This window comes from Polypterus senegalus, chromosome 8, assembly GCF_016835505.1.
Source record: "Polypterus senegalus isolate Bchr_013 chromosome 8, ASM1683550v1, whole genome shotgun sequence".
NCBI classification, from domain to species: Eukaryota; Metazoa; Chordata; class Cladistia; order Polypteriformes; family Polypteridae; genus Polypterus; species Polypterus senegalus.
The window spans coordinates 157045594-157072544 of NC_053161.1; the positions used below are offsets into that span (position 1 = coordinate 157045594).

A 26951-nucleotide genomic window follows, 5' to 3' on the forward strand; every position below is an offset into this window, starting at 1 on the left:
ATTTGGGGACCACAGGTCTAGATTGTGCCATTTCAATTAATAGCTGCTTTGATGTCTGAACAGATGGGGGTACCAGAGATTAAGAGCCATTTGAGATCTTCCATTAAATTTGGAGAGGGTGGAGACTATTGCCTAGTGTAGTAGGCACATTTGTTTGCTTCATTTCTAGCAAAGCTAGTTGGGAATGGGATTACAGGTTCCTTAATACTCAGATTTGCCTAGGATTATAAGTATGAGATTGTTCTATGATACCATCTATACAAGATCATTCAAGACCAGAATACACTATTAAACAGGTGCTGGTACAATACCCCCTGAAAAATACTTCCAACAAAGCTGTGTACTTTTAAAAAAATTTTATTGCTTAGTGTTAACAATGTCCTTTTTTCTGTAGGCAAAGAACAGTACAGCCACACACGAGACAGCCAGAACACCTACAACAGCACCAAGGACAGTATCTTGGAATTGGGAGCCTGTGAGGAAAAAAAAATTAGGAATGAAGTGGAAGTTTTTTTTTTTTTTTTTAAAAATCAGAGTATAAATTGCAGTCCTTAACAAGGCTTACATTTAATTTAAGTTACCTGCAGAGCCTTTATCTTGCTGGCCAGACAGGGACTGTGATGAAGACAAAGGAGAGACCTGCTCCAGAAAAAGAGGGCCAACAGAAATGGTCTCCTTCCATCCAGCTGGTGCACTCACTTCACCTGAGAAATACAATTACAGCTTGTCTATCCCAGGCTGGACACTACAGAAGTCTGCTGGTGAGGTCACTTACTTGCTCTCCTGGGTCTGTGTTTAGGGGCACCAGAGCCCCTCTTGAAGGGAGGGGGGTTGGCACAGCTTGTGTCACAGCAGCTACAGACAGCATTGTCCCCATCCACTGAGCTCCACCTGAAAGCACAGCCACCAATCACAACCTGCTACCTCATCTGAACAGGTGCACCCTCATCTTCCCAGTCAGTCACTTACTGGCTCAGTGCAGAGTTGTATGAACAATCCTTATTCAAAGGATCAACATTAGCAGACACCAAGGTCACCTTCAGATGGCAGGAAATGAAGATCTGCAAGTAGACATGCAAGAGACTACAGTTACACCTGAGAGCATCAATGGGATTCCTCCAAAGGAGATGTGAGGAAAGGACTTACTGAACTAGTAGTCAGGCCATAAAACCTGAAGGCATCCAGCTGGAACTGCATTACAGACTGGGCAACTCTGGGGGACATGAACTGGGAATTGGAGCCTGTCAGTTGGCTGTCCAAGAAACACCTGCAATACACAAGAGGGACCATAGCATTGTGTTGCCAGACTAAGATCTAGTCAGACTATTGCTCACACCCACCCATTATTCCCAATGAAGGTGTAGGCCGGGGCAGATGCATTGGACCCAGGAGTGGCAACACAGCTGTCCACAAAGACACGGAGAGGCTCGTGGTTAGTGCTGTCCACAGACGCTTGAAGGTTAATGAGGTCTCCTAGGAAGAATGTGTTGGATGGACTCGGCCCACTCCAGTCACCTGCAGACAGGAATGTTACAAGGTGTTCAGATCACATCAGTGCAAATGGGAAGTAGGATTTTTAAATGTGTACACCTACTGCTCATTATAACAAGCGAGAAGCCCAGAATATCCTCAGCAGATATTGTGGAGGTGTAAGGAACCCAAGTGGGGTTTAAGGCATTGCTGCTTACGTTGTGTAGCCTGGGGAAAGAGGACATTAGAGGGAAAAAAAAAAAAAAGGATCAATAGGGCCAGGCTTTGCAACTTTGCAAGAACCCATCCTAATCACAATGGCTGGCTGTATCTTCATTGATTCAAATGGCCTGGAGTACATGTTAAACATGGAATTAACTTCACTTAGGAAGTGAATCTATAATGCAGGTCTTACCTGTTGTACTGGCATTCGATCTGCACAACAGCTGGATTTGTTCTTACAATGGGAAGATCATCAATTGGAGAAGGATTGTAGTCAAGGGTGAAGGTGTACACTATGAGAGCTCCCTGCATCTAAAAAGATGCAACAATTTAAAAAACTGTTCAGCTGACTGGAATCATGGAATAGTATCCGGTTATTTCAAAATGAAGCAATACTTTGGCTTGGTAAAGAATTTGCTAAGCTTCAATAGACATCTTGGTTGTAGTAATAGTGTCTCAAATGCTAATCTAGAACACTCTTCTGTGGAACACCAATATTGGATTAAACATGGATCCTAATTGCAAACAGCTCATAGTTGGCCATTCGGCTGGAGTCCTCTTCTAGGGAAGGAAGTGGAGCATGCCAGTCAATTAAAAAAATGCTTTAAAATGGGTACAAACTGTGGGCCAGGTCTACTTACCATATTAGCCATTCAAGATAGTCGTTAGACAACCAAATACATCCTGAGTTTTAATTGTTAGGTAGATTTTTGTGTATTATTGCATACAGGACAGTTCAGAAAGTGGTTTATTCCCTTTTGACAATGCCATTTAAATTCCACACAGGTATTAACTTGTGAAAAATGCAGTTTGGCTCTAGCTGAACTATTCAGTCGATTAAATTTTACTAAAGAAATAGAAAAGCCTCCAAGCACCACCTGTCCAGACGGCAATACTTGGTTGCTATAGTCATTCTATTCCAAATGGCATTTTGACCAGACCTCAAAGAATGGGGACCTGTGGAGTCCAATAGGTGGCCACCCTATAAACTGTCTCAACTGGATCCTTTAGCCTACATTTTGGCTTTTTTGCCCTCTAAACTCTTAAACGCCACACCCCCCTCTAAAATTCATAAAGGGTCCTGCTGAACAAGTCTTTAAAGCTTAGAGGTCTAGACTGAATGGTTATCAACTCCAATCTAATGTAACTAGTGCCTCAAATTCAAACCTTTAATCACCATGTTCACTTTAAACTCGGGGTTTAAACACCGCCGAAATTCAGCCTTAAGGGCTGCGTTTCACGTTCAGAGTTGAGGGACTATTCGCCGTCCTGCACAAGTAAGATTTCAACCGTCCTCCGCGCTCCTTAACCAGGCACATGTGCCCACATACAGGTCACGAGTGGGCACTATACCACCGATGAAGGATCTGCACACAAATGCATCATTGTTGTTCAGACTGCATTTTATCACACGTAATGGACAGTGGAGACAGATTTCGTTAATGCGGGTCTCATCGATTGGGACTTCACCGCCAAAACAGTAAAGATAACAAACCACATGCCCGGGCCAAGTACTACAAAAGCTTTCAGGAACGGTTACCTTGAGACATTGTAGATTAGAGAAGAGTGCGAGAGCGCTGCAGCAACTCACCTCCACGGTGCTCCCACAGCCCTGCAGAGGCGCTTCAATCACAAAGGGCTGAGCACCAGCCGAGCTGGTGACTCCACACCCACCCATGGAAAGATCAGAAGGCTGCACCGGCTTTTGGATGCCCAGCAAGTCCGGACTGATGGTGACGATCACCTCACTGTCGGTGCACTGAGCGGTTACGGTCTGCGGAGCGCCAACTCTCGGCTCAACATAATGCATGACCGCGGGCTTCTGCTGCTTTGCGTTAAGCTTCCGTCCTTTGAAACGGGGCTGAGCAAAAGCATCGCAGAGGAAAAAGAGCAGCAACACTACGGCTATCTGACCCTTACACCACATTTTGAAACAACAAAAGAAGGAAATCAGTAAAGTGCACTGAAGTTCGAGGCGCAGCTTAGTCCTTTTATACACGAATGAAGGCGTTCGACTGCTTAATGTTAATAACACGTGCGGAGAAAAAGATCGCCAATCAGTCACCAATCGCGTTTGAAATGAACAAGACGCATGAAATACTGAGGTTAATTAGGCATAGAAGATTATAAAATTAGAGTCACAAATTTTTAAAACAGCCGCTGAAACGTAAGATCATCTCAGGCAGTGACTTGACAGTTTTTATGTAGATTATGGGTCAAGCAATTGAGTTTTAAATCTCTTGTTAATTAAAACCAAACGTATTTGCTTTGCCTAAGAGAAGAATAAAGTGAACTAAATTTAATATGTTAAGTATGATGTCTTGAAGAAGTTTCACTTAGGAGATTTGTGGGCGTGTGGATACACTGCAGACTAACATGGCAGGCTTGTGCAAATAAATGAATTGACACATGTAATTAAGTTTAACGTAGTCAAGTGCTTTGCTGTAATATGGCGCTACTAAAAAGTCTTCATGGAATTTTTATTTAGCTTCTATTTGATATAATTATCATTATGGATTATGGTTTTAATTGCATCAAATGAATTTCATAACGTTTGGAGTGACGCAGGCATCTCTAAGGATCTGTTATGGTAAAATCAAATCATCTCCAATATTAGCCTTGCAAAGTGCAGACAGGACAATCATCCTTCATTTTAGATTGAGTTTATGTCTTATTGGTTAAACATAAAAGGTCCTAAAGTAATCCGCTCTGTAAAAAAGTAGTGAAAGGCAACTGAGAACACCACGTGAAGAGCAGGCACACTTTTAGTCGAATTGGTTCAAACAATGCAAAGACGATGATAAATATTGCTTTGAGTCCAACAGTGGCTGTGCCTGCTCCATGGTTAATAATATTTTTTTTGCCTATTTATGTAATAGTGAATCAGTAGTGTTGTAAAAATGGAAACGCACACTTCAACTTCTCAGGTTCTTTTAAAATTGGTGCACAATACATATTCAACATTCACTCGGTACAGATAAGCACAAATACAAAGCAAGAATATCTCGACATTGGTCAAGGTAAACAACCTCAAGTTCAATATCTTATCAGGGGCTAGAAACCATTCAACTAATAAGACATCCCTGCCAGGATTCACTTAAAAAGCTAATTAAGAATAATATGTCTCTAATGATAAGTCTAATGCTGTGATGGCCTGGGAGGACAGAAAAAAAAAAAAAAGAAAGAAAACTACAGGGCTTATGATAAAAGGGAACAAGAACAAAAAATGTACAAGAGTGCAAAGGCCACAAGAATGCCCAGGTGCCTCTGCATAGTTTACTTAATATAAATGTGCATAAGTAGTTCCTGTTGTTTTTTAAGATTCATCCTAGAAGAAAATATAAATATATCCTTCGGTGAATTTCAACAGGTTTCAATATGTCTGTCCAATGAAATCTCACTTTGGCGCATTGTTCAGCAGTAGTGCCTTCCCAATGTGGAGATTCCATGTTTATTTGACTTTAATGAGCTTAATGGCTGAGTGCTGTGCCTGTCTAGACTACCTATAAGCCAGCTTAAATGTATTGTAATGTGTGAGTTTGCGCTGTTGCAGTAACCCCATACTTTTACATTTTAATATTCCATATATATATATATATATATATATATATATATATATATATATATATATATATATATATATATATATATATATATATATATATGTATATATATATATGTATATATATGTGTAATAATATACGCGTACATGTAGTGGACTGATCTCCAGACAAATGTGCAGCCCTACACCAGAGAAAAACTCATTAAATGATGATTTTCTTCATGAAAAATAATCACACTGAAACAAAATAAGTGTCATTCACAATAAATACACAGAACCTCTAACTCCCATTGTTCTTAGGGACCAGGACAATTGGACTGGACCAAGGACTATGATATGACTCTTTTCAGTTACACCTAGGTCCATCATTCTCTTAATTTCCAGCTCCACGTCAGCTCATTTTGTCTCTGGGAGTCGATAGGGCATTCCTTGACAATGACCCCTGCAGGTTTAGTTATAATGTTGTGAGCTACCAGAGAAGTCTGATCTGGTTTCTTACTCACCACCTCCATGATGGACAGGATCACTGATTCCAGCTCCCATTTCTATTCAGGGCTCAAATTAGGTCTGAAGTTAAGTTTTTTTTTTATAAGTGAAAAAGGAGTGGGGCTGGCCAGATTAAGTAAGGGTTGGCGTCACTTTCCTTTGACGGTTTCAGCAAATTCACATGATAAACCTGCTTGCTCGGCCAGTGATTAGGCTGCTTAACCAAACAGTCAAATAGCCCTTTATTCTCCTTTAGTTTGTATGGGCCCTGCCAATGAGCCAGCAATTTAGACTGAGAGGTGGGAATGAGGACTAAGATGTGGTCTCCAGGTCTGAACTCCTGATGAGCTGTGCTACGATCATAACAGCAGGCCTGTGATGTTTGTGCCTTTTCCATTTTTGCTTTTAGTATTGGTTCATTTTTTTTTAATCTATTGTGTAATTGTGCGATTATCCTGTAGAATATTTGTAGACAAAAGGGCCTCTTCTTCCCATCATTCCATTAAGATGTTCAGTATGCACCGGGGTTGTTGTCCATAGAGTAACTAAAAAGGGGAAAACCCAGTACAGGCCTTGGTTATCTCCTGATAGGCAAAAAGGACAAGGGGGAGTAACCAGTCCCAGTTTTCTCTCATTCTTGCTGACCACATTGCACAGCATTTGTTTTAGGGTTTGAGTAACTCGCTCCATGAGTCCGTCAGTTTGAGAATGGTATGCTGCATTTTTAAGTGTTTGATATTGGGTAATTTGGCAACTTCCCTGAATGTCTCTGTGGTGAACAGCATCCCCTGGTCTAGGAGGACTTCTTTGATGATACCGGCTCACACGAAGACCCTTAACAGTTCCCATGCGATATTCTTGGAAGTGGCTGTTCTCAATGGGATAGCCTCAGGTAATGGGTAGTGTAATCTATGAGGACTAAGATGTACTTATGTCATTGGACTGAGGGTTCAAGGGGCCCTACTGGGTAGTTGGGAGGTGAGTGATGTTTTAGGATGTGGGAAACCAGTAATGGACTGGGTATACCGGCAGCAGGTGTAGAATAAAAGTAGAGTGGGAATGACTCTGTGGGTGTGCTAAATGATAAACTGGGATGCAAGACTTATGAAAAATTAAAGGACTAGTGATAGTATGATGTAGAATACAGTGGCCAAGGACTGGGCAGAAAAAAAAGGATTGGACTCATGCTGTATATGTGTTATAGGGCAGACAGAAGAGCACATTATTGGAAGATTGCGGAGGTGGGGGTGCGGACATTATGGTGTGTGTTTTAGTAGAATGGGGAACTGGGTAAGTTGGCAGAGGATTGGGCATTTAGAGACAGGTGTAGTATAAAAGTTGGGTGGCAGATGCACCCGTTCTTTTCACATCTATAGAGCAAGTTATGGGAAGAGTAAAGGAGCTGTGGATATCACAGACTGGAGGTTTAGATCACAGTAGAAATGGGAAGCTGACATCAGATTGGGCAGCATGGTGGAAAGGGTATAATACATTTTAGCCAGGATTTGTCCTTTGGGTCTGGTATTGAACAGGCCAAGATGCACATTGACACTATGATGAGGACCTTGAGAGAATGTGGAATAACTGGATAGATAGTGTAAAAGATAGCCTGGCCACTGACAGACATGACTCCATATGTTCAAAACACACACACATTTTATTTACACTATTTACAATATTTGCTCAGTCCTTGCTCCTTTTGGCCGCCTCCACTCCTCTCTCGCAAGATCCATCCTCTTCCAACCGACTCCGGTTCCCCAGTTGGAGTGAGGCAGCCCCTTTTATCTTGCCCCAGATGTGATCCAGGTGCACGATGATGACCTTCCGACAGCACTCCCCAGTGTGGAAGAAGTGCTGCCCTTGCACCTGGACGCACTCCGGGCATACACCATCCCTGGTCCATCAGCACTTCTTGGTGTACCGGAAGTGGTGTCCTCCAAGGTTCAAGGACCGTCCAGGCGCCCAGGGGAGAATAGTGCCGCTCCCCCGGTCGGTCCTTCCTCCAGGCATCCCAGCGGGGCAGGGTTCCTGGCCATTTATCACAATAGATAGATAGATAGATATGTACAGTATGTGTGTGTATATATATATATATATATATATATATATATATATATATATATATATATATATATATATACTGCTCAAAAAATAAAGGAACACTTTTTAATTAGAATATAGCATCAAGTCAATGAAACTTCTGGGCTGTTGATCTGGTCAGTTAAGTAGCAGAGAGGGTTGTTAATCAGTTTCAGCTGCTTTGGTGTTAATGAAATTAAAAACAGGTGCACTAGAGGGGCAACAATGAGACAACCCTCAAAACAGGAATGGTTTAACAGGTGGAGGCCACTGACAGTTTTCCCTCCTCATCTATTCTGTTTCTTCACTAGTTTTGCATTTGGCTACAGTCAGTGTCACTACTGGTAGCATGAGGAGATACCTGGACCATACAGAGATTGCACAGGCAGTCCAACTTCTCCAGGATAGCACATCAATGCGTGCCATTGCCAGAAGGTTTGCTGTGTCGCTCAGTACAATCTTAAGGGCATGGAGGAGATTCCAGGAGACAGGCAGTTACTCTAGTTGAGTTGGACAAAGCTATAGAAGGTCCATAATCCATCAGCAGACCGGTATCTGCTACTTTGGGCAAGGAGGAACAAGATGAGCATTGCCAGAGCCCTACAGAATTACCTCCAGCAGGCCACTGGTGTGAATGTCTCTGACCAAACATTCAGAAACAGACTTCATGAGGGTGGCCTGAGGGCCCAACATCATCTAGTGGGCCCTGTGCTAACTGTCTGTCACCGTGGGGCTTGATTGGCATTTGCCATAGAAGAATTGACAGAATTGACAGGTCCACCACTGGCACCCTGTGTTTTTCACAAATGAAAGCAGGTTCAACCTGAGCACATGTGACAGACATGAAAGGGTCTGGAAAAGCCATGGAGAACGTTATACTGCCTGTAACATCGTTCAGCATAACCGGTTTTGTGGTGGGTCAGTGATGGTCTGGGGAGGCATATCCATGGAGGGAGACACAGATCTCTACAGGCTAGACAATGGCACCCTGGCTGCCATTAGGTATTGGAATGAAATCATGGGACCCATTGTCAGACCCTATGCTGGTGCAGTGGGTCCTGGGTTCCTCCTGGTACATGACAATGCCCGGCCTCATGTGGCGAGAGTATGCAGGCAGTTCCTGGAGGATGAAGGAATTGATACTATAGACTGGCCCCCATGCTAGCCTGACCTAAATCCAATTGACACTGGGACATTAAGTTTTTGGTCCAGTCGACCCCGCCAGGTTGCACCTCAGACTGTCCAGGAGCTCAGTGATGCTCTGGTCCAGATCTGGGAGGAGATCCCCCAGGACACCATCTGTCGTCTCATTAGAAGTGACATTGTCAGGCATGCATATAAGCATGTGGGGGCCATACAAACTACTGAGTATGATTTTGAGTTGCTGCAATGAAATTTTGGCAAAATGGACTCGCCTGCCGCATCATTTTTTCACTTTGATTTTCAGGGTGTCTTTGAATTCAGCCCTCTGTAGGTTGACAAGTTCCATTTCCATCAAACGATATGGCATCCTTTCATTCCTAACACATTACCCAGTATCATATCAGTAGAGATATCCAGCATGATTTTTTTCCCATTGAGATCTGATGTGTTTTCAAAGTGTTCCTTTAATTTTTTTGAGCAGTGTATATATATATATATATATATGTATATATAGTGACACGTGAGTTACCATCTTGCATCTGAGAGAACACGCCGAGCCCCAAGGCTTCAAGGAAACCAACTTTATTCCAATCAAAACAGGAACAGTGAAAGGTATTTTTTCAAATGGGAGCCACCAATTCAATACACACAGACACAACAAAGAAGTAGTTAAGGAATAGGGTCAGTGGCCAGGTTAGAATGCTTCCCATATTACCTATCAGGCAACAGCTACATTACACAGCGAGGCTGAGAACTTGTAGTTGCCTCTGTGATGCCATGAACCTGCGGTTGCCTTGGCGACAGACAACCAATCTCTGCCTGCAAGAACTTATCAGTGGTCCAAACCTTGAAGCTCCGCCCTTTAAATTTCAGAGAGACTCTCATAAGTTTAATTGGTCCCATGGACACAGTGTTTGTTCACCCGCTCTGTGTTTGTGTAAGGGGCTTACAGAAGCAAGTCATGGCAAAGTACACAGAGGTCACTTGCAATGTCCAACAGAGCTGGGACTTCGCGTACAGCCAACTTGAGATAATTTTTTTTTTCTTCAAGAGCTTGCAGGAAACTTGAGAACTGTGTACCTGGGTCAGACCAAGGTCCATGGACTGTGGTGGCGAGAGGCAGCACTCCAAAGCGAGATGTCCTACTCGATCCCAGCTGTGGAGTTCCTACGATAGTACAATCTACCTGTGGCATCAGTCCATGTGCCCCAAGCAGTGGCATCAGCAACTTTAGGAGCCTGGGCTTGCATAGGAGGGGCCAAAGAAGGGAGTGGCAGTAGATGTTGTTCTGAGGAGAGGCGAGGACGAATTGGTGGTGGAGGCTGAGACCCATAGCTTCGGCGATTAACCATCTGGTGGGGATGTAATGACTGGGTAGAAGTCAATGCCAAGTTAGGATAGCCCCTCTGCTTCCAGGTGCCTTCGGTCCTTTCTGCTTGGGCCCAGTCTTCCATGTGGCTGCAGTCTGTGGCTCACATCTAGCAGCAAGTGAACATCATTCCAGAGCATCTCATCACAAAAGTCCTTGTTTATGCCTGACAAGACTGTGTCTATAGCAAGCTTTCCCACAATACATTTTGCTGAGCTAAGACACACCCTGAGTAACCAGGCAAGAAATGTCTTGGTCAGGGAGATGACCATCAACACAACATTCACTCTGAGCTTCAGAAGTCTATGTCTGTCTATGTCTAAACACCTGGCACTGGTCATCTCATTCTAATAGAATGTCAAAGGTGAAGTGTGACAGTGGCAGCGTCATGCTGTAGACATGCTTCTCAGTGTCAAGGACAGGAAACGTGGTCAGAATTAAGGGGAGGATGAATGCAGACAAATACAGAGAAATCCTTAAAGAAAACCTCCTCCAGAGTGCACGTGACCTCAAGCTGGAGCGATGGTTCACCTTCAAACATTACAGAGAACATACAGCTCAGACAACACTAGAGTGACTTTGGGACAAGTCTGAATGTCCTTGTGAGGCCCAACCAAAGCCCAGGCTTCAGCCCCATAGAACATCTATGGAGAGACCTGAAGATGGCAGTTTACAGATGATTTCCATCCAATCTAATGAAGTTTAAGAGGATCTGCCAGGAAGAATGGGATAAATTGCACAAATCTTGGCGTACAAAGCTTGTGGAGATTCACCCAAGGAGGCTCACATCTGTAATGCTGGCTGATGAGGTTTATACAAAGTACTGAATTGTGGATATGAAATTATATAAATTACATTTTTAGCTTTTGATTTTTAATACATTTTCAAACTTTTTTGAAAACATGTTTCCATTTTGAGTTACTGAGTGTAGGCTAAAGTTTGCAGAAACTTATGTCTGACTACTTTCTGCATCCACTATAAATAAATCTGAAACAATGGGAATCTCAAAAGCAGCAAGAGGATTGTTGGTAGAGGCCCCTTAGCCACTGGGAGTTCCTATTGCACTCACTTGGACTGAAGAGACCGCATTCTGTTCAAACCTCCCTTCAAACTAGTATGGAGTAGCCCTTTGCAGTTCCATGACTTACTATGCAGACCTGATTACTGCTACCTAAAAAAAACAAATATATACTTTATTAGTTTAAGTGGATTAGTCTGTGCGATAAACACTTATATTACATACTGTATTCCATTTGAAAGAATCCAGTAAACCTACAAACTCTGCATTTGGGAACTGGGTAAACTCAGGCTTCAATCTGAGCTCAATTATTTTCATGAAAGAACTAAGTATGCATTCGCTGTTAAAGCTTATATTTCTTGTGGAACAATTTGGCATTGTTCAGCTTAAGTTGATTAGTATGTACAATAAACACGTATAGTATTACAAGTAAACTTGCAACCTCTAAATCTGGAAACTCCCATTGGCCAGGCTTCAGTCTGAGCTCAGTTATTTTCATGAAAGAACCAAGTATGCAGTTGCTGTATCCTGTTGAACAAAGTGGCATCGGCATTTGAGATTTTTCACTTCATTTGCGGACCCCTTTTTCTCAAATGCAATTTCTGGTTTTACAGAAATGCTGCATCCTAAACCTTCAGAGAAAAATGCAAGCAGTCAATGTCATGGATCAATGCATATCTCCACAAACTTCTAGATCTTGATTCATTTACCACTATGGTCAGTGAGAAAAATCACCATAACTCTACCTGTATATCAGTTATGGACCAAAAGGCCTGGCTTATGAACCCAAGAGGCCCAAGTCGACTACATCCTTTATAACTCACCTCCAGCATTAGTTCTGTTCCTTCCACTTCACTAAAACTCTGATTGCTCTTTAGTACCAACCCTACTGTACAAGATGGCCATTAAGACTGAAGAGACCTTCCACTGTCCAAGGTAATCCTCTGCTGGACTGTAAGATGGTGCCAAGTTGAATCCAACCTCAGTAGGAAACACAGAGATTACAGAAAAACAATTCCTTCTTCCAGCGGATTTTAAGTAGCATATAAGGAGAATCAGATGGGAAATCCTGGAGTGCAACTGCAATAAAACCAGCAAATATGAGGCATGACCAAACACCCAAACTCAATGGTCTGGAACAAAGACAAAGAACTTTTGTCATCCTTCTGAGGGTCAGAGAGCACTCTGATCTATAAAAGGAGATGCATTTTCTGGTCTAATCAAAGGACACTAATAAGCACACCATTTTTTTCCCTTATCTCTATAATCCTGGTTACAAGGAGGCTGCATTGTCTGTGCTGCACCAGTTGTGTTATTTAATGAAATTAACCCAAACTTAAACTACCAAGGTTGATTTGTGTCCAATAGATTTTAGTTCAGACATCCCAGTGGGATCATAAAAACTGATCCATACATCAATATCAACTACATCTTAAATTTCAACATTGTTAATCACAAATACACAACTTATTTTGAAAGAATGGAGGGTGTAGGTAGGATTGCAGTTTCTAGCAATTTGAACTGGTCAGAAGCAAGATATTCCATCTAACAGGCTTTATAGCCTTACAAAATCTTTGACAATAGGGTATATCCATTATGAATGCTATCAAAACTCCAACCAAAAAGGATTCTCTTCATCTTAAAAGCAAAGCCAACTTTTTAAATTGAGCTCCTAGCTTCTTAAAATGAGCTGACCCCCATGACAATGGGGGAAGGAGGAGAGAAGAGAGACTCAGTCAATGTAGATATTTGTTCAGTTCCCCCGTAATTGATTTTAGGGAACTCAAGACCTTATTCTACTTGAAGTATTCTACCCCAAAGCCAGAAACTTAGTGAATGACCCCCAAAAAAAGCCACTGGGTTGTCCAAATGCAGATAAAAGCAAATTAGATCAATGGCAGGCAGCATGGGTACCAGATTCCTAGCCCCCCACCAACCCATAGGGCTAGAACATGCAATTTTAAATTAAACTGTGGTGCCCACCATCTGTTCAGACATCAGAGCAACTTAAGCTGTGTTCCATCATATTTGACACATGGAGATGCTGGAGGCCATTGTCTAGACTAGTAAGCACATTTGTGAAAATGATACTTTCTAGCAAAGGTGGGAAACAATTAGTTTCCTTAATACTCAGACCTGCAATCAATAAATTTGCCTAGAATTATAGGCGAGAGATTGTTCCATGAGGTAGTGGCCATGTGTGTGGTGTCATCTGTCTAAAAAGACGAGAATATGCTATTAAAATGGTGTTTGTAATCTGCCAAATTACCCCCAAAAAAACAACAATGCAAGCTTTAAAATTTTATTGCTTAGTATCAATACCCTTTGCTTTTCTGTAGGCAAAGAATAGTACAGCCACACATGAGACAGCCAGGACACCTACAACAGCTCCAAGGATGGAATAGTGGAATTGGGAGTCTGCAAGGAGTAAAATAAGGATAAGGAATTGATTTAACTTAATGTAATCTTCCAGAGCATGAATTTAAGTCCATAACATGGCTTGCATTTAGGCTGTTCAATTTACCTGCAGAGCCTTCGTCTGTCTTCTGCATCACAGTCCCTGTCTCGGCAGCAAAAGGAGCTACCTGCTTCAGAAAAAGAGGACCAACAGAAATGGTCTCCTGCCATCCAGCTGGTGCACTCACTTCACCTGAAAAATACAAATTACAGTTTGTCTATCCCAGACTGGACACTGCAGACGTCTGCTGGGGAGGTCACTTACTTGCTCTCCTAGGTCTGTGTTTAGGGGCACCAGAGCCCCTCCTGAAAGGGAGGGGGGTTGGCACAGCTTGTGTCACAGCAGCTACAGACAGCATTGTCCCCATCCACCGAGCTCCACCTGAAAGCACAGCCACCAATCACAACCTGCTACCTCATCTGAGCAGATGCACCCTCATCCTCCCAGTCAGTCACTTACTGGCTCAGTGCAGTCACTTACTGGCTCAGTGCAGAGTTGTATGAACAATCCTTATTCAAAGGATCAGCATTAGCAGACACCAAGGTCACCTTCAGATGGCAGGTAATGAAGATCTGAAAGTAGACATGCAAGAGAGTACTGTCACACCTGGGAGCTTCAATGGGATTCTTCCAAAGGAGATGGCAGGAAAGGACTTACTGAACCAGTAGTCAGACCATAAAACCTGAAGGCATCCAGCTGAAACTGCATTACAGACTGGGCAACTCTGGGGGACATGAACTGGGAATTGGAGCCTGTCAGTTTACTGTCTAAGAAACACCTGCAATACACAAGAGTGACCATAGCATTGTGTTTCCAGACTAAGATCTAGTCAGACTATTACTCACACCCACCCATTATTCCCAATGAAGGTGTAGGCTGGGGCAGATGCATTGGATCCAGGAGTGGCCACACAGCTGTCCACAAAGACACGGAGAGGCTCATGGTTAGTGCTGTCCACAGATGCTTGAAGATTAATGAGGTCTCCTAGGAAGAAGGTGTTGGATGGACTCGGCCCACTCCAGTCACCTGCAGACAGGAATGTTACAAGGTGTTCAGATCACATCAGTGCAAATGGAAAGTAGGATTTTTAAATGTGTACACCTACTGCTCATTATAACAAGCGAGAAGCCCAGAATATCCTCAGCAGATATCGTGGAGGTGTAGGGAACCCAAGTGGGGTTTAAGGCATTGCTGCTGACATTGTGTAACCTGGGTTGGGATTAAAAAAACCCACAGAAAGGTGAGCCAGAACTATTGTGTAGCTTCAGTTTAGCTGTATATGCATTAACATGAATTTCTAACATGGAACCAAGTCTACTTGTGCTTTAGTTATATATCTTACCTGTTGTACTGGCATTCAATCTGCACCACAGCTGGATTTGTTCTTACAATGGGAAGACCATCAATTGGAGAAGGATTGTAGTCCAGGGTGAAGGTGTACGTTATTACAGCTCCCAGCATCTAAAAAGACAAAATTAGACCTATTCAGCTGTCAGTCCATCTGTCATTCCAGTGACAATTCTATTGAACCCAAAGATAGACTAGGCTTGAATTTGTAACTGATAAACCGAGCACACCATAGCCTAACTGATATGGCTTAATCTGGAGCAACAGATCTTTTAAGTACTCACTGCCAACTCTAAGAGGTCCCAAGGATCTCACTTCAATAGCACAAAAACCTCTCCAATAACCAGTAGACTAGAAGATGCTGGAACTTAGCTAGCAGTAAAATTAGCTGTGTAGATTCCAAATGGGTACAGTTGGTTGTATTAGTTTAATCAAACACAAGTTTAAATCCAGTGTTCATAAGAAAAGGACACATGAATTCCCAAATATGCTAATGTTTTTCACTGTTCTCATTTACTTTGCTATAAAACCTTCCCGATTTCACAATATTTAAAGATCCAGCATTACATTAGCAAATTGCTTTCAGTTGTGAATTTTAACCACCACAAGATCCTAAAAGCAATTATAGATTTATATAGATAGATATGAACTGTGTGAGAGGTTTTATTAGGAAAACTATTGAGGCCTTTTATTGGACACAAGAGGTTCCTCTGAACACAATGCAAATCGTTTATGCCTAATGGGTCCTATCCACAAAGCTTTAAATTCATTCAGGGTGCTGCTGCACAAGTCCTCAACTCTTAATGCATCGTCCAATGTCCCTGCAATGATGCATGAAAGCTACACCTGGGTTCAGTAACACCAACCATTCCAAACCGTCATCACGATATCCACTTTAGGAAGCCATGCAGTGTTCCTTTTCAGACTTCAAGGTAAGCGTTAAGCTGCTGTATTTTATAACTTGCCCAGTACGGTGGGCAATTTCAACGGACCTAAAGTCACCTCAAACAGGTTTGAGCACATAATACAGGGCTTAACTGCGCAATTGCCTGATTCATCCCTTATCCCGCGGGCCCACTCATATGGCTTGTACCTCTAGAGTCGGTAGATTTTCGTTTCCATCCAATTTAAATCAAGTCCTACAGCCAAGCTGTGGTCACTTTAGCAATACTGAGAAACAAAGTCCTCATTAATGCGTGACTATTCAATTGCGATTTGAACACCAAGACATTAAAAACAAACCACGTGAAAAAAACACTAACGGTCTTCGAGACAATATAGATACAGCATTAGGGAAAGAAAAGTGCGAGAGCCCTGAAGCCACTCACCTCCACGGTGCTCCCACAGCCCTGCAGAGGCGCTTCAATCACAAAGGGCTGAGCACCGGCCGGGCTGGTGACGCCACATCCACCCATGGAAAGATCAGAAGGCTGCACCAGCTTTTGGATGCCCAACAAGTCCGGACTGATGGTGACGATCACCTCACTGTCGGTGCACTGAGCGGTTACGGTCTGCGGAGCGCCAACTCTCGGCTCAACATATTGCAAGACCGCGGGCTTCTGGGACTTTGCTATAACCTTCCGTCCTTTGAAACGGGGCTGAGCTAAAGCATCGCACAGGAAAAAGAGCAGCAACACCACGGCTATCTGACCCTTGTCTTTACACCACATTTTGAAATAACAAAGGGGAAAATCAGCAAAACGCAATAAAGAACGAGGCGCAGCTCCGTGTTTATATACACGAATGAAGGTGGTCGACTTCTTAATGTTAATAACACGTGCGGAGAAAAAGATCGCCAATCAGACACCAATCGCGTTTGAAATGAACAAGAGGCATGAAATACTGAGGTTAATTACGGGAAGGAGATAATTAAATTAGAATCTAAAATCAAGACAGCCGCAAAAACATCTCAGGCAGTCACTTAACAATTAGAACACGGAGGAAGGAATTGGGGGTTTTAATCTCTTGATAACTAAAACCAAACTTATTTGCTTTACGAAAGAGACGAATAAAGTGTACTAAATTTTAAACGTTAATGGTGATGAAGAATTTTCATTTAGGAGATTTGTGGGAGTGTGGATATTGTACACTAACATGATGGAAAACTTGTATTAATAGAATAATTACAAATTTTATGAAGTTGAATGTAGTCAAGTGTTTTTGTGGAATTGGGGGACAACTACAAAGTCTTTTTTGAACATTTATTTAGCTTCTATTTGATCTAATTCTGATTATGGATTATGGTTTTGTAGCAAATTCATTTTTAAAACGTTTCGAATTATGCAAGCAGCTCTTGGACCTGTTGTGGTAAAATCCAATTATCTCCAATATCAGCCTTTCAAAGCAGAGACAGGACAATCATCTTTCCATTTACATTGAGTTTGTTTCTTATTGTTTAAACATAAAAGGTCATAAAGTAAATCGCCCTGTAAAAAAAGTTAGTAGAAGGCAACAGGGAGAACCACAAGGGAAGCTGGCACAGGTTTGGGTGGACTGGGTCAAAAAATGATGAGGCGATGATAAATACTATTTTTGAGCCAAACAGTGGTTGTGCCAGTGACTGCTCCATGGTTATGTCATAATCCGGAAGTGGACTTCAGATAACATAAAGAAATCTTCCTTTTTTTTTTGCTTATTTATGTAATAGTGAATTAATAGGTTTGTGGTGTAAAAATGTCCAGGAAAGGGACTTTAACCGTTCATGTTCTTTTTATATCGGTTCACTCAGCACAGGTAAGCACAAATAGAAAGCAAGAATATCTCAACATTGGCCAAGGTAACTTACCTCAAGTTCAATATCTTATCAGGGGCTCCTCGACTCATGAGACATCACTTTTAAACAATTTAATAGTAATATGTCTCTAATGATAAGTCTAATGTTGTAGTCAGATGGTCTGGGAGGACAGAAAAAAAATAAAAACTCCAGGAGTTGTGATGTAAGGGAAAAACACAAAATCTGCAGGGGTTCAAAGGCCAAAAAAAAATACCCAACAGCCACTGCAGATTCTACTTAACATAAACATTCTTAAGCAGTTCCTGTTCTTTTTATGAGTTAAACATATCCTTTGGTGAATTTCAGCAGATTTCATTCTCTCTGTCCAATGAAATCTCACTTCGGCACATTGTTCAGCATTAGTGCAATCCCACAGCGGAGCGTCCATGTTCATTTGACTTTAATGAGCCCAATGGCCGAGTGCTGAACTGTGCATGTCTGAACTACTCATAAGCCAACATGTGTTTTATTGTATTAGCTTTGATCTGTTGTGGTGACTGCATAATTTTTAAATTGCCTATACTTTTTAATTTTCCCTTATGCCTTTACTTTTCAATTTTTCATATATATATATATATATGTATATGCATGTAGTGGATTGATCTCCAGACAAATATGCACATTTTTACAGTCCTACACCAGTGAAAAACCTGTTAAATAATGATTTTGTTCATGAAAAATAAACAAATGAAACAATAAAAGTGTTGTTCACTCTGTCATTAAAAGCACTGGTATCAGGGAGCTCTGTCTTCTTTATCTTTTCTAATCAAAAGGCACCATCCTTGTCAGTTTGGCCGTTTATACACAATCCCCTACCTGGGAGGAGTATGGTTTAGATCACTAACTGGGGGAGCAGGGCTAGGCCTACAGTCCAATGGACTTCTTGGCATAAAATGATAACAAAAACAGTGGGATGGGCTTCTTAGTGAAAAACCAGGACAAAAAAGGTTAGATGATTTGAAAAGGTGATCAGGGGACACTTGGCAGTCTTGAACACAAAGTCCAAATAGCAAACCCTCAACATCTTAAATGTTTACGCACTCTGTATGAAAAATGACAGTTCTGAGTTCCTTTAAAGACTGAATATATTGTGTGGTGAGAGGGAAGATGAAGTGATTGTGGGAGATTTTAAATGCAGGATCGACAAAGGGAAGAAGATGGATAAAACATCAAGGCTAATGTTAGATATGTTAGAAGATCATCAATTATGAGACAACAGGCACAGAAGAGGGAAAGAAAGAAAGAATAAATACACATGGAAAGGAAGATCATCTTGAATCGATTACATCTTCACTTAAAACGAACAATTTCAAAGTGGCCCTCGCGTTTTTATCAGACCATCATCTTCTGTAAGTACAAATAGAATCAGGAGAGAAACAAGAATGGGGCGGTTTGGAAATTTAACACAACCTTGTTAGAGAAAGAAGAAATAAGAAAAGAATATGAGGAAAAGTATCTGTAATAAGTACATAAGTTTAATATGTTACTATGCTCTGTACAAAAAATATTTTATAAATCCACTCACATGTACAGCTAACACAAGGCCAAATTTAGCACACAGGGGCTCATCATTTAGAACTGCTAGGCAAGCATTAGAAGAGACGAAAGGGACAACTGCGAAATGGGCATTGTACTATTTCTGTGTGTCAGAGTCAGCATGACGTTGGATCTTCTTTTTCTTGTTTGGAATGGCCTGCACATGGAGAAAGAGTATAAGGCCTTGGAACATTGCCCAGCACACCTTTGTAGCCGATGGATGGATGGGAAATACCGTCATCCAATCTGGAAAATCCTTCCAGTGCAACGACGAAAATGGCAGACTCTACACAAGGTCTTGTCATAGCTTCCCATCTGTTATACAGTGTAAGCCGTCATTAAAGAAAGCAAAGTTATTTTTCCTATGTGATTTCTTACTGCCATATCACTAAGGGAGGGGGTATCGCCTTTTTACATTATATCTAGTTTCGTGTTACTTAAGACGCCGCAATTACAGAAACGAACGTTTTTTCAGGGAGCTAGCACCCCTTAGAGGAAAACAGTACAGAAAATGGAAGACATTGAAGGAGGCATGCAAATTGGTGGCAGAATGATGGGAGATCATGACATTCAGGTCACGCAAATTCTTCCAGATCAAAGGCAGAGAGGAAAGCAAGAGTGAAAGAGAGGAAATGGAAGCATCGCAAAAAGAACTGGAAAGGTTCAATGGGGAGGAGAATGAGAATGATACAGAAATGCAGATAAGGGAAACCAAGGAAAAAATAGAAAATATATATAAAAAAGAAGGAAGAAAAACTAAAATTTCACAGCAAGATACAAGAACTAGAAGAAGATGAAAAATGTACTTGATTCTTCTTTAAAAGGATAAAGGAAGAAGAAGAATCATACTAAGCAACTGAAGGACCTGGAAGGAATCTCCAGAGAAAAGAAGAAGAAAAAGTGAATATAGCAGAGATTTTCTAAAAAAAAACATTCCAAGAGCAGAAGACAGACTTAGCCTAATGGTAGAAGGCCTTTAAAGGTACATGTAATGTGTTAAGTGAACAGGAGCAGAGGAGATTGGAAGAGAAGATCTCATTTTTGGAGATACAATAGGCAAAAAAGCAAGGCAAGAGGGGAAAAACACTTGGAACAGATGGACTGTCCCTTGAATTTTATGAAACCTTTTGGGAAATAATAAAGGACGACATAGTGGGGCTCTTTCAGGTAATTAAGGTAGGATGTTAGGCACCTGAATTGTGGAAGAAAGGGATTGTAGTTTGAATTTCAAAGAAAGGGGTATCAACTGAAATCTCAGATTGGTGACCAATAACTCTCCATTGTCAGGATTATAAGACATGGGGGAAACTGGCAGCAAACAGACTGAAGGGGGTTTTCGAAGAACAAAAGAAGACAAAGCAGTTGAACTGGACTGACCTGACCTAAGAATTCAGCAGTAGGCAGGTGTATAACTACAAAACATGCAAAGACTCCTAGATTTTTTTTAGTAATAGGCCTGCTGTTTGTTAAGGTCATGCAGGTTAAGAAGTTGAGCTGAGCGAGAGCTCAAAAAAGAGAAAGTCATTCACTTGACAGTGTTGTTCACTGTTGGCTATTATTGGTGTCTATAGTTTGGGTGCTATCATGAAAGTTATTTTTTTGTTTGTTTTTGCTTTGCTTTTTGCATCATTGTAAGGCCATACTTTTAGTTTTCTTATTATATTAGCATAAGAAGAATACATTTTTATTTTTAACGGATGGGTCTTTGAATTTCTATGTGTGCATCTTCCAATGTTGTATGCATTATTGAGCAGGGTTTTATTAGGGGATCCCCTCGTTCGGCTGCTGATGATCAAGTTCTATTTCTAGGTGAAACTTCATATGACCATCCATCAATCCATACATTTCTTGCTATGCTATTACTAATAATAATAATTATTATTTACATTTATATAGCACTTTTCTCATTCCTCAAGCTCTCTCTGTGTAAGCAACACTAAAGCTTTTGTGTGTGTTTTTTCTTTTCTTTTCTCCTGAGCTATTAAGAGCTGCTTCAGTTTGTCCCCTCAGAAACAACATGACAAGTGAAGTGAGGTTGTGTGAGGTTATTACACATATTCAATAATTTTGTTTCGCCATCAGTCTGGCTGTGGCAGGGAAGAAGCTATTGAAAAACCTTGTCCTGTGAGTGATGATGCTGTCCACTCTGCTGTGTTTCAGATTGTACATACAGTTTGTTGTGTCTGAGCAGAGAGTGAGCTGGATGGAGCGAGTCCCTAATAATTCCCTCTGCTCTTTTCCGACAACGATGTGCATACATAAAGTCTATGGAAGGAAGTTTTGTCCCTATGATCCTCTCCGCAGTCTTTGTGACTCTTTGCAAAGCCTTCCTCTCTGCCTCTGTGGTGCTCCCATACCAGACAGTTATACCTGCGGTGAGAATGCTCTCTATCAGTCCTCTGTAGGCCTGGGTGAGAGGGCAATGGTTCAGGCCGGCTTTCCTGAGCAACTTAATAAAATATAACTTTTGCTGGACTTTTTTCACTGTGGCTGTGGTGTTAAGAGTCCAGCTCAGGTGTGATGTAACCTGCAATCCCAGGAATCCCTCTCCACCTCAGTCCCTTTGATGATAAGAGGCTGTAGAGAAGTCAGATATTATTTCTTTGGTCCTGTCTATGTTGAGGATGAGGTCATTCTCCTCTCTGTAGACAAGAATGTTATTTACCAGGGTCAGAAGGGGAGACAAAATCCAAAGCCAACTTTTAGTGTTTGATAGGTACCCCTTGTTGCAAGGAACCTACATTGTGTGTGTTGCACCAGTTGTGTTTTTAAATGAAACGAACCCAATAAACTGCCAGAGAACATCAAGGCTGAATTCTGTCCACCTTGGCCAGTAGATCTTTAGTTCTGACATCCCAGCTTGATCATGAAACAGATTATTTCATCCTCAATAGCAAATATATCCTTTGCGAGAAGATTTTTACAAAATGTTAAAATCTGACAAAGAATATACACAGAATTGCTTGTTTACATCCTTTAAAATAAGTAGAATTGCAGTTTCTAGCACCCACCATAAACACCTGCCTGAAGTGAGCAGGCTACTCCATCTAAAAGAACTTTCACCATACAAGGCTTTGACAACAATGTCACTCAGTTATGAAAGCCATTAAAGCTCAGTCCACAAAATGGCACCCTTTAGCCTTAGAGCAAAGCCAACAGTTTCGGTCTGTGGGTCCCAAACTTTATCTTGGACACCCAGGACTTTGGTCCAGTCAGCCTATTTTAAGTTGGGCTCCTAGCCTAAATTAGGTAAGCTAAGCTGTTTTCCTGAGTTTGTTGTTTTTGGGGGAATAAAAGTACACATTATCTAACAAATTAGCAAAATGTATCCTCAAATGATTGTGGTGTAGCGGGTCCACAGCTCAGATCAAAAAGGCCAGTTTTTAAATAATCCGTGCACTCCCGGCTTATAGAGGGGGTGTGGTAGTGTGGCCAGAGCGGTTCCCGGGCTCATCCGTGATTGAATCCGGGACCTGCTAATCACCACACCTGAACCACGTCCCCGTAATAAATAGGAGAAGCGTGAGGCGGAAGGAAAAATGTGAGAGAATGGTAAAAGACAGGAGCAAGAGCGAGACAAGCAAAAGGAAGGCCAGCACGGTCGGAGGTCCCAGATAGAGCAAGTGATTAGCGCTAAAGGGACGGATCGTGCCCACTGACTATATAGGAGAGTGGGTACGATCAAGGAGGAGTCTGCCCTAGGGATCCGAGGGACGACCATGTATGCGAGAAGGAAGATGGGAGGACAACCGACCCATGAGCGTTCTAGCAGACACCGGCGGAGGCAGCTAAGATGGGGGTCGGTTCATAGAGGACCACGGCGGCTGAAGTCTCATTGGCTGAGCAAAGCTTCCATGACCTGATGAGGCTGGGAAGGAGCTGTGTCTGGCTGGTGTAGCCCCAGTGTCTGCTGCCATTTTAGCTTTGTTTTAAACGTTTGGGATTTTATCTTTTTATGGATTATTTATTTAATGAACATTTGACTGCACTTTCTTTTTGGACACACACTGTTTTGATTTTGTTGTTTTTAATAAAAGCACCTTTTGCACCATCCCCTTGCTTCATTGTTTCTTCACTGTCCAGCTCATCGGTGACATAACTGACCGTGCTGGGTTCAAGAGCTCCCATCTCCTGTAGTTAGTGTATAGCAGGGGTTGGATAATGGATGGTTGGATGGATTTATGGTGCCGCCTTTCTTTTCACTTGTTGTATATCAAGATGTTATTCAAACGCCTGAAATCGGAATGTGCTGGTCAACAAAACCTTTACCGTATGGACAGAAACATCGCGAGTCAGTAACGTTTCAGTTTTTTCCTCAGGTGTCTGCTTTTTGTTGACAGTAATTCCCCTGCCACTTTGCACAGGAGAAATCGTTTTTATTTTCTCGTTTACAAATTATAGAGAAAGTATAGTAATGGTGAAAAAATCAGACCTTAAGATTTTGATTAATCTTGACGGTTTAGACCTCCCTGAGTCCAAAAATAACGTTTTATGGAATTATGATTGTGTGTGTGTAAACACGATAACTCAAAAATGCAACGAGATAGATGGATGAAATTTGGTATGTGGTTGTTATACCAAAATTGTAGATCTGTATTAAATTTTGGGCCAAATCCATCAACCAGATGTGATACTTTACCTGAACACATACTTGTCTTTTTTTTTTATTCATCCAGTTGCAGAGTCAGACTTATTCCACTTTACTTTTATAATAATTGTTCAACATATTATTAATTTGATTTGTTGTTGATGTTTCTTTAATGTACATGAAATATAAAATACTAGCCAACCCGCAGCGTACCATAATAATAATAATTATTATAATTTTTAAGCACAGGGAGAAAATGTAACATTTGCAAAATCGGTAATGTAATAAATCAGCAAGAAAAGCAACATTGTAACAATGCACGGAACGAACCAACACACAATCGTCCGTGCGGCGTAGCGAGGTGGGAGAGGGGTGTGTACAAAAAGCAGGAGCATCTAAGAAGACGCATGTTTGTCGCGGATGCTAATTGCTGTATGTAGCGTGTACAACACTTTGCTATGCTGCACGCGGTCGTGCGTCGTAACTGAAAATTCGTTTTCTAAAGACTGCTCACTTCATTGTGTTTTAACCTCAGTTGTAAAGGAATGTTTTAATGATCCCATGGGATACCCCTCGCAAACAGTTTTATACGCTGCATATGGTGATTCACCTCCGTGAGAAACATGCCTCTATTACCAGTCAACGTGTGGGAGGGGGTGTGTACAAAGGGTAGGGACGAAAACAGTGGGAGCATATGAGTCGCACTTAGTGGCAATTCCATGGTTTGCAGCCCGAATGGGGTTCAACGGCTTACCCACGCCAGGTAGACACACGCTCAATGTCATGCATAATTATTTATTGAATGCTAAACACTTCTGGAAAGACACAGTTGTCTAAAACAGGTTAGTGTGAAAATACAACAGTAAGTGAATGAAAAGATGGAACTCTGGAGAGAGCAAAATACAACACAATAATGAACCCGTGGCATAACAAACGCCGCATTATTATTTATTGATGGTTGAACACTTCTGGAAAGACACAGGGACACCCCTCGCAAACTGTTCTACACGCCGCATACAGCGATTCACATCTGCGACAAACAAACTGTTTACACACTGCATACAGCGAATCACATCCGCGACATGATTTTTCCTAGATGGTCGTGTCGCGTCCACCCTCGCACTCGAAGCATACACACTGCCTGCTCATGTGCCCGGTCGCAAGCCGCGTCCAGCCTCGTTCTCGAAGCATACACACTGCCTCGTCACGTGTCCACTTGCAAGAGAAACTCACGGAGAGCCGCCCACCAGCTGCCTATGTGTGTGCCTCTGTCTGTCTCTGGTGCGGCTTTCTCTTGCGCTGCCTCTGTGTGAACCGGTTAGGCACAGAGAAGGTCAGCTGCTGACAGAGCGTCTCGACTGTTGCAGGGCCTGCTTTGGTGAAGCAGGTGAGACAGTAATGAAACAGAGGCACAGGGCTTATTGGTTTTTAAAGACTGATTCCTTCATTGTGCTTTAACCTCAGTTTTAAAGGATTGTTTTAAGGATCCCATGCGATACCCCTCGCAAACCATTTCACACGCTGCATATGGCGATTCACCTCCGCGAGAAACATGCCTCTATGAACAGTCAACGTGGCTCGGAGGTGCATGACATTAACCTGACCTGCACTGCATGTGGCCTCTACGACAGACGAACATAAATGATGCCATTTTTTCTGTGTTATCGCGTCCGAGTTGGTGGGCGTGGCCCTTGTCGTCGTATCCAATGGTCTTGGAGTTGGTGGGCGTGGCTCCTTCCTGTGTGCGCCATAGGTGTCTCACTTGTCGGGCTTAGTGAATCCACGCCCCTTCCGGCGTGCTTTTCATGGTTGTCTTGCCTTAGTGAATTATATATATAGATAATCATAGTCTTGCGGTTTACTCCTCAAATATCCAGCCCCATATCTGAATACACAAGAAAGTTTAGGGGAGACCAGTGCCGTTTTATTTTCAAAAATCGGGAGTGAGCGAGAGACTGCCTAGGTCACCATACAAGATCAGCATATTGTTACTGACCAATCACTTTTGCTTTAAAAATGTCATTTAACAACGAAGCGATACAAACTTGTCTCAACTACAGGTAGGTAGGTGAAGAGAGTCTGCCAACTGGTGAAAAACTAAATATACTAATGTGTTTTTGTATTTATTCTATATTTATTATTTTATCTTTTAGCTCATATTCACAGCTCAAAATACTTCATATTGTGAAAATAATCCAGTAGCAGAATTATATTTTAAAATATTTGTCCCAAACATTTCAATGCTTCTCTCAAAATAGATAGTTGAAATATCATATTCTTTTAAATCTTAACAGTAACCATATCATATAAGTAGTATTAGGCAGGGACATTCTGTCAAACTGTTAATCAAAATGATGAATGACATTAAGCCCCGCCCATTTATGATGCCATACATGGACTCCCGCCCCCTTAAGCCCCACCCCTTTATGACGCAAGACCGGATGTCCCTCCCCATAAGCCCCACCACTCCACGTGACCCAGCCCTGTCCCCATCCACATGACCCGGCCCCTGCCCCCTGCCGGCGGATTGGTGAAGGAGACCCTGTCCCCGCCCAGACTCCACCTTGAACCCGCCCCCTGAAACTTATTGGTAAAGGAAACTGTCAAGGGCATTTTGATGGATGTCTGACCCCTCCTTGAACCCGCCAACACCCACCTGCCCCAGTATACTCTCAAGGGCAGTTTGATGGATGTCTTCCCCCTCCTTGATCCCACCAACACCCCCACCTACTTCCCAGCCCCCCTCTACTGAAAAACAAGCCCAGACAAGTTACTGCCTTTACCTCAACAAGACCAGACATGCCCAGGGTCTGCCTTGGCCCTGCACAAGTCTGGGCACGTTCCTATCCGTACCCTTCCGGCCTGAAGGGCCTGCCTCGGACCCCGGTGATGCAGCACCT

The 26951-nt window shown here is 42.2% G+C and overlaps 2 protein-coding genes across 2 annotated transcripts in view; both read right to left on the reverse strand.

Moving 5' to 3' along the window:
• Nucleotides 1–341: 341 nt before the first annotated feature.
• Nucleotides 342–26951, reverse strand: part of LOC120533203 (zona pellucida sperm-binding protein 3-like) — a 45004-nt gene continuing 18394 nt past the window's right edge. The window contains exon 9 of the mRNA XM_039759960.1: nt 342–473. Coding sequence (XP_039615894.1) covers nt 358–473 — 116 coding nt within the window. The 3' untranslated portion in view covers nt 342–357. The remainder of the gene's footprint in view (nt 474–26951) is intronic.
• On the reverse strand, nt 13631–16877 carry LOC120533223 (zona pellucida sperm-binding protein 3-like). The gene is made up of 9 exons (XM_039759999.1): nt 16483–16877; nt 15150–15268; nt 14913–15016; nt 14659–14833; nt 14465–14585; nt 14288–14379; nt 14072–14188; nt 13874–13999; nt 13631–13767 (listed from the first exon to the last, which is right to left on the reverse strand). The coding sequence occupies exons 1-7, from the start codon at nt 16822–16824 to the stop codon at nt 14092–14094; spliced, it is 1050 nt and encodes a 349-aa protein (XP_039615933.1). The 5' UTR covers nt 16825–16877; the 3' UTR covers nt 13631–13767; nt 13874–13999; nt 14072–14091.